This window comes from Cercospora beticola, chromosome 6 (assembly GCF_033473495.1).
Source record: "Cercospora beticola chromosome 6, complete sequence".
Taxonomy (NCBI): domain Eukaryota; kingdom Fungi; phylum Ascomycota; class Dothideomycetes; order Mycosphaerellales; family Mycosphaerellaceae; genus Cercospora; species Cercospora beticola.
In genome coordinates this window covers 1,314,570-1,323,079 of record NC_088940.1, presented here as the reverse complement: position 1 = coordinate 1,323,079, position 8,510 = coordinate 1,314,570, and the positions used below count along the sequence as shown (strand labels likewise).

Below are 8,510 nucleotides of genomic sequence, written 5' to 3'. Positions count from 1 at the left end.
ACACAGACGGTGTTAGCGCGATAACAAGAGCTTCTATAATAAGACCGAACTAGTAAGCTACGATATCGTCGTTATTCGATAGACACTAATACGCCCAGACCTATTGCGGCTGCCTCAATTCGACTATAGACATTATTAGCTCGGCGTCGCGACCTTCGATATGCTATCTCGTTTGAACGTAGTTATTAAGGTACCATAGCTGCGATAATTTACAGGAAGCACTTTGCGAGGGCTAATGAACCCATGTAGCCGGATATCCTAGGGTTCTATGTACGTTGGCAATCAGCGGCCGAATTCTTACCCGACCGTTAATTAGTAACACTAGCCGCACGCTTTAACAGAATGGTACAAGAGATGTTTCCTGCGACGTGCGATTCCAAGCTAATAAACGTCCTACGCGGAGCCAGGACAGGACCAAACGTAGTACAACTATTGTCAAGCAAGCGCCACTTAGGCCCACGAAGAAAAATTACCACATGAAAGTTTACTGCAATACATTGGAATTGTGGTGCAGCATGGCATCCGTCAACGCCACACAAGACGGTGCTGCCACGAGCAGTCCTCACTTTAAACGTCAACTACAAACTATTATCGTAGGCTGCGGCCTTGGGTCACTGTCCCTAGCAATTCAACTCCGCCACTCCAACCAAAAAGTTCTAATCCTCGAAAAAGCCGCCCAGCTCAGTGAACTTGGAGCAGGGATCCAGCTTCCACCCAACGCCACAAGAATCCTATCTCAGTATGATCTCTTGCCCAAAATTTACGAAGCTGGGATGAATTTGCGGAAAGGAACGAAAATCTTACGATGGAGCGATGGCTCGATGATTGGACATGCTAGTGCCGATGATGCTAGAGGCGATTGGTGGAAGGAGAAGTTTGGATATCCGGCGCATGTGATCCATCGCGCGGATTATCAGAGAGTGCTGGTTGATGAGGCGAAGAAGCTGGGAGTGGACATTCGATTGGATGCGGAGGTTGTGGACATCGAACGGTGTAGCTTTCCGCCGGCTGTAAGACTTGCCAGAGGGGAAGTAGTGACAGGAGATGTGATCGTTGGTAGAGATGGACTACATTCCAAGGTGAGAACTGCAGTTTTGGGACATGTCAAGGAGGCGGAGGAATCTGGGGATCTGGCATACAGGGTCACGGTACCGATAGAGAAGGCTAAGGGACTAGAGGATGGATTGGTAAAGAGCGTATTAGCCGGAGACATTGTGGTCTATTAGGGACCCAACAGTCATGTTGTGGCATACGCTGTTAGGCACACTTCTCTAATCAACATCGTTATAGTTCGACCTAACGACCTCCCTAAAGATATTGCGAGACAGCCTAGGGGTATTAAAGAGATGCGCGAGCTATTCGACGGTTGGGACCTAGCGCTCTAGTTATTGCTACAAAAGGTCGATAAGGCTATAAAATAGAAGATCTAGGATATATCCGAGTTAGATCTCTAGATACGAGTAGGTAATAGCAATAGTCGCTCTAATAGTATTTACTAACGCTTATAGAGCTATATTACGCTACTTAGCGATACGTGTTATCCGAGCCTACTATATACTACTTCTAGTAAGCGCATTTGCGTTTATTTGCTATTAAGTATAGTACTAATATATAGTATAGGTATAGTAATAGTAGTCGAGGATAGAGTAGTCCTTAGTAGGCTTCTTAGTCTATTCGTAGAGTCCTCTTACTCGAAGAAGTCGATTCTAGATCTCCTACGACTATATTAAGATTTATAGAAGAAGCGTACGACTAATATAGTTAGGCTTACGAATAAGAATCGAATACTATATTATATACTAGATAGACTAGATTAGAAGGAGCGTAATCGAATCTTCTCTATAATTAACTAGTAGGACGAAAATATATCTTATCTCTAGTAGTTCGGCGACTTTAAGATTACTAATATAATTTACGATTTCGATTCTTTAAATAATATAAAGGAAGGCTAGAAGCAAATCTCCTTCGGTATATAAGAGAATAGAATAGCTAGTAGATTAGAGGAGTAGAACTAGTAATAAGACTATACTTTATATTTTAGTAGATAGGCCTAATAACCTTTATATAGATACTAGAGTATATCGCGTTCTAACTAATAGTAATAGCGAATTAATTTAAAATAGATAGGTTACTCTTAGCTTTATAAGTATAATAGCTATTTACTATATCTTTAGTTATTAGTTACCTATCGCGTCTATATATAAGCTTAATTTAATACTCCTATATTCTTCGAGGATATTCGACTCTAGTAGAAAGTAAATCTACTATTAGTCTATTATTATAAAATAGGTCCGGAGTATAGTTAAAAATATAGCAGAGTATATAATATAGTAATTCCTAATATTCGGTTAGATCTTATAATAAAATAAAATAATAGAAAGTCGAACTACTTACCGATAAATAGTTTCTAGTAGTACGAGGCTTTCTATACTCTAAATAGAGTAAACGCAAGTATTGCTTCTTACGAATAATAACTATTAGGTAGATTCGGCTCTATAAGTCTAAGTATAGCTAATATATATAAGCTATAAGCTACGGCTATATTACTCCGCTCTCTCTATACTAGTTAAGAGCTTCCTTCTAATAATAGTACTATTTATCTCGGCCTAGGTAGCAATTAATACGATATAGAGTATTATTTAGTTGCTATATTACTATATTAAATATTGCTATAGACTACTAATATTAGTATAAATAGATAGAACTTAAGCTAAATATATAGCTTTACTATACTCTCTTACCTCTATAGATAATTCTTTATCGAGCGTATTTATATACTTATTGCGGCTTATCTACGTCTATCTCTTATACTTTAGCTAAATCGGCCTCCGAATAGTATAGCCTAAGTAGAGGATCTAAGTCTAGAAGATTTATATTAGGTCTCTAAAATTTACTAATTTTATCTTCGATATATATAAGTTTTCGAAGACCTCGCTATCTAGCGTTTCTATATAATAGTCCTAGTTTATAGTTAGCGTTAGTCTTATATCTAGGCGTTATACTATTAGTATAGAGTTAACCGCCTTTTAGCTAGTAGTACTAAGCAGATATAGTTTCTCGACGAACTATCTTATCTCTAGATTAAGTTAAGGAATATATACTACTAGAGTAGGCTTATAGAGGGTAGATATAGCAGTTTTCCGCTCCTTTTTAAGTAATTCGTAGTAGAGAGTAGTATTAAGAGTTATCCTAGAAGTATCTAAAATAACCTTAAGTCGATCCTAGTAGTATACTAGTATACTAGACCGGAGAACTTAGACCTACGTTTTAGAATAAGTTAAAGAAGTAGTTTAGAGGACTTAAATATCGTATAATTTTTTAAAGACTACCTATAGAGACTATTTTATATCTATCGTTAGGTATATTAATAACTCTCTCTAAGAACTATTATAAGTTAATTACCTCTTTCTAAAACTAAATTAGTAGGATTAGGTAACCTTATTAAGTAAATATATAGAACTCGAGCTAGGAAGATATAAAGTACGAGTAGAGTTTTAAAATCGTTTTTACTATAGCTACGCTATAAATCGAGAGTATAACTAGGCTATATAAGAGATAGAGAGAAGTTATAGAAGCTACCTATCGAAGTAATCGTATAGAAAGTATAATAGATACGCCCGCTCTATAGAGAGGTTATTATAGTATTAGTAAGCAATACGCGGCTATATACTATATCCTCGCGTCTATCTATACTCTCTAATATCGATCTATAAGATAGGAAGATCTCGAATAATATTTTATAAAAGCTTATTACTTAGGCCTATATTATAATAGTAGCGAGACTAACGCTTATCCGAACTCTAGCTTAGCTTCTTAGAGTTATATATAGAAAATATAAATTAGAATATCCGTTTCGCTAGTATATACTAAGGAAAATAGAAGTATATCTAAGTAGTACGATTATATCGTACTATTAGATACTTATTATAAGGCGCTTCTAATAGTTAATAAGAATATCTAACTAGACCTTTTTATACTTAGAAAACTATATTACCCGACGACGCGATATATAGTAGACTAAATATTAGCAGCTAGTATAACTACTCGAGCTATAGGATACTCTCTAGTTCTATAAGCCTATAGAAGCTTATAGCTATAGCCTATAAGCTCTTCTAGTAACGTTATATAATTTCCTATTATAGCGCCGAGGCTTATAATAGCGTAATCTACGTCCGCCTGCCTCTCTATATCTCGTTATTCGATAAATAAATCGACTCGAAAGTAGTTATCCGGAGGAATCTTATACTCGCGTCCTAGTAATAATAAATATACTCGCGCGTTAAGTAGAGCTTAGACGTATAATTCTCGCGAAGTAGGCTAGTATTCGACTTAAGTTAATAGGTATAACTTAGTATTTAATTTTTAACTAGTATTAGCAATTCTAGTATCTATATAGTATTAGGATTATAAATTATAGTACGCGACTCTCTTAGAATTTTCTATAATAATAAGACTAGCTATTATTATACTTTAGAAACGACGATTATAAGAATAAATAACTTAATTGCCTATATAGATTAAACTAATCCTAATAACGAGTATATAATAAGGACGACTAGTAGCTACTAATTAATAATATAAGACTTTATTTAAGAGACCTAATAGCTAGCGAGGTATAGAATCTCCTCCCTCTCTATACTATCTAATATAGAAAGCCGACCTAGTACTAGACTCTATCTAAGTTTATAAAGCTAGTCTACTTTTATAATAGAATTACTACTAAATATAACCTATAAGATAGTAATAGTATTTGCTTTAGTATCTAAGTTAGTATCTACTAGACTAGGCAGAAAGAAAGTACTAAAAGCGCTAATAAGACGATCGTAATCGTTCTCTAAAGCCTTTATAACTTTCCTATTAGATTTGCTATAAGACTAGAGTACTAACGAGATACGCTAGATTAGAGCTCTAAACTTAAACTACTCTATCTCTATAAACTAGTATAGTTCTCTACTACTACTAAGGTCGGTTCCTTCTATTTCTCTAAGAATATAGAGATATACGTCTATAAGGTTATATACGTAAACTATATTATAGACGTTTTTACCGTCTCCGATACTTACGCCTATACTCTAATTAATTATAGCGCGGTAGAGAGCTAGGACTATAATAGATAGGTTATTAAGTAGTCTAGTATCTAGGCTATAGATAATAGATAGTAGAAGAATAGCTATACGTATATTATACTCCTTCTCCGATTTCGAGTTACCTAGCTAGTCTTAGATATAAAGATCGATACTACGATAAGGCGCTAAATCTAAAACTTACTAATCTAACTTTTCTAGCTCGAGGTCGCTAAAAGTAGTCTCTACTAAATAGCGAGTATCCTCTATAACTATAGCTATACTAGAGGTATAGATATAAATAAGTTTAGAAGATTTATTTAGCTACTATTAGATTCTCTTAATAATAGTATAAGCGGAAGAGAGGTAGTTAGCTATAGTAGCGTAGATAATAATCTAGGAAACTAGTTAGCCGGTACGTTTAGTATATAATTACTACTAACCTATATCGGCCTTTCTAGCTACTTTAGCGATTAGTTCTTTATCGTCTAGATCTCCTTTAAGCGTTATTATACTAAGCGACTTTAAATATACTTCTTTATCGTTAGACCGGACTAGAGTTATAATAGAGAGATCTAGGCGCTAGGATAGAAGCTCGGCTAAGAGTATACTACTAATAAACTCTATATCGAGGAGGAAAAGCTACTTAGCTATATCTAATAGAGGATAAGAGAAGAACTACGATATAGAGATTAAGATATAGAGTTAGGCTACCTTCTTATATATATATAAATAGTCCTATTTCTAAGTAAATAGGACGACTAAAAGTACTCTATCTCTTTCTAGTAGTAATATAATCGTACTTAATAATATAGATTATATAGTAATAGCTAATTAGATATTAAAATTAGCCGGCTAACGTAGTTCTAGTAGGCTACTTTATAGATTATATATCTTAGTAGGAATTATATCTAAGTTATATAGGATCGATCGAGCTACCTCCGAAGTAACGCGTATATACTCTAGCTATATAGCTTCTAGCAAATCTCGATAGCTTACTTAATTATATTTAGAGCTTAAAGTATTAGTATATTATACCGAGTATATATTAGGTTTATTAGTACTAGGCTAATAACCTAAGATCTTACTAAGTAGAAGCTTAAGCTCGATCGGAGTTTAAGCTTATCGAGTAGTCTAGAGGAAAGTAACGAAGTAGGAAGAGTTACTTAATTCTAATTAGTAAGATAGAATAGTAAGTTATATATAATAACTATCTAGAGAGGCGATACTTATTACTACTAAATATAAAGGAGAATCCTCTATTTCCTTAGGTCTATTATATATACTAGAGATCTAGTCTATTACTCTATCGAGAGAGCGAGAGATCCGTTCCTTTATATATAGAGAGATCTCTTAAAGTTAGAGAGATCTTTTTTATCTTATAACTAGGCGTAGCTATATATCTCTAGGAATAATTAGATAGGAAGTATTATAATAGTTAGAACCGTAATACTATTCTCTTCTTAGCTTAGCTCGTTCCGAGCTTTCGTACTTATTAGCTTTAGAACTCTTTTATTATACTTAGTAGTAAAGATATTTCTTTCTTTCTCTTATAGTATTAATTCTTCCGACGCGCTGTCTACGAAAAAACGTAAACGCTATACTATTCGAATCTACTAGTTCGGAGAATATACTATAAAGCCTTATTCTTATTATTAGGAGAATAACCTAGTATATTAGATTTATATTTCGTTAGAGAAGTATTTCTACTATTATACTAGTAACGCGAAAAGGTATAATACGCGGATAATAGATTCCGAGTAGGAGCGTTTAGAGAAGTAATATAAGAAGTTACTATCGGAGTTAAACTAGGCGAAAGATACGCTTATAAAAGCGTATACGAAAGAAATACGTCTATAGTAGTAGCTAGATACCTTAGATTAGAAGATAGAAGCTAGTTATACTCTTAAAGAGCGAGAGCTCGAGATAATAGAGGAAGAGGAGTATACTATAGAGTAGGTAGGCGTTCTCCTCGCTTCTAGAAACTCGTCTAGCCTTATACTTAGTCCTCTAACTTAGAGCGCTATAAATAGTTCTATAGACTCTATCTTTTAGAGTTTTCTCGATAGCGTCGTAGCGGAGCCTATTAATAGAACTATATAAGGAGTAGCTAGCAATTCGTAAGATTCGTTCTTAGTTCCTAGATATTATCTAATTCTAGATATCCTTTCTATTTAATAAGATATTTCTAATTCTTATAGTCTAGGATTTTTTCGATTTTAAACTTATCTTCCTTTTTAAGTTAGAAGTAGAATATTTCTTAGTATAGAGTTTCGGCGTTAGTAGGTTCTAATAGTAATATATTATAAGAGTAGAATATAGTAATATATTAAGTGCCTCTAGACTCTCTATCTAGAGATATTAAGAATAATTCTTACCTTCTTAGTTTATATACGTTCTATATACTTTTGTCCTACGCTAAGTATAAGCGGTACTAGCCGTTATACCTTAACGCCTAGTAAGCTACGTCTCTCGAGCTATATACCTCTAGCTCTTATAACTATTTCCTCTCTCTAATAGAGCTATCTTAGCTCGTAGAGGAGACTATATATTTCTGTCGTCTTAGTATAGTATCTAGTACGTTCGTACTACTTCTTACGTATATAAATATTAAGTCGAGTCTTAGCTCGTAGCTAGTTACTATATAGTAACTCTCTATAGTAACGGGCTTATTAATAGTACGTACTATTAGCGCTCGTACTACGAGGTACTAGTATACTATAAATTCGTCGTATACTCTTCGCGTGTTTTCTCTATTAACTATCTATATTTAGTAAGCTCTTCGTATCCGACTCGTACTATATACTTAACTATCTAGTACTTCCCTTATATACGACTTATAAGTAATATACCTCCTAGGAGAGCTACTACTACTCCCGCCGCTCCGGCTACTAACCGTCTCTCTTATATAGTAGACGACCTACTAAAGGTAGAGGATAACGACTACTAGCGCTACTTCCTATACCTCGTAGATCGTAAGTCGCGTAGTTCGTATACGTATCGTATACTTTAAGTCTACTAACTCCTTATACCTAGCCGTCGAGCCGCGCTATAATAGCGATATAAAGCTCGGCTAATAGCTAAACTATATTCGCTATAGCAAGTCTAACTATAAGTATATCCGCGTTACTAATCTAGACTTTATAAAGTAGGCGTAGCGCGCGCGCTACTACTACCGCCTACTACGTATAAGTAGGCGCGCCGCACGCCTCTAGTAGCTCCGCTACTACTTCGATAACGTAGGCAAGGCTATTACTACTGCTCTTAAGCGCCTATAGAGTAACTCGAGTAAGTCCGCTAGTATCTTCTCTACGCTAAAGAAGGCTAGCGAGGCGCTAGCTACTAGTATACTCTCTGCTAACGAGCTCGTAGCGACGAGTATAGGCCTCGCTATCTAGCGCGGTATATTCGAGCTAGAGTATAAAGTATATCTTATATCCTACTAGT

General features: G+C 35.0%; 1 protein-coding gene across 1 annotated transcript; it reads left to right on the top strand.

Annotated features, from left to right (window-relative positions):
• Nucleotides 1-515: 515 nt before the first annotated feature.
• On the top strand, nt 516-1,226 carry RHO25_009592 (uncharacterized protein; the record flags this gene model as incomplete). Its single annotated transcript, XM_065603196.1, has 1 exon — nt 516-1,226. One exon carries the CDS (start codon nt 516-518, stop codon nt 1,224-1,226), a length of 711 nt encoding a protein of 236 aa, XP_065459268.1.
• Between the last annotated feature and the right edge of the window lie 7,284 nt (nt 1,227-8,510).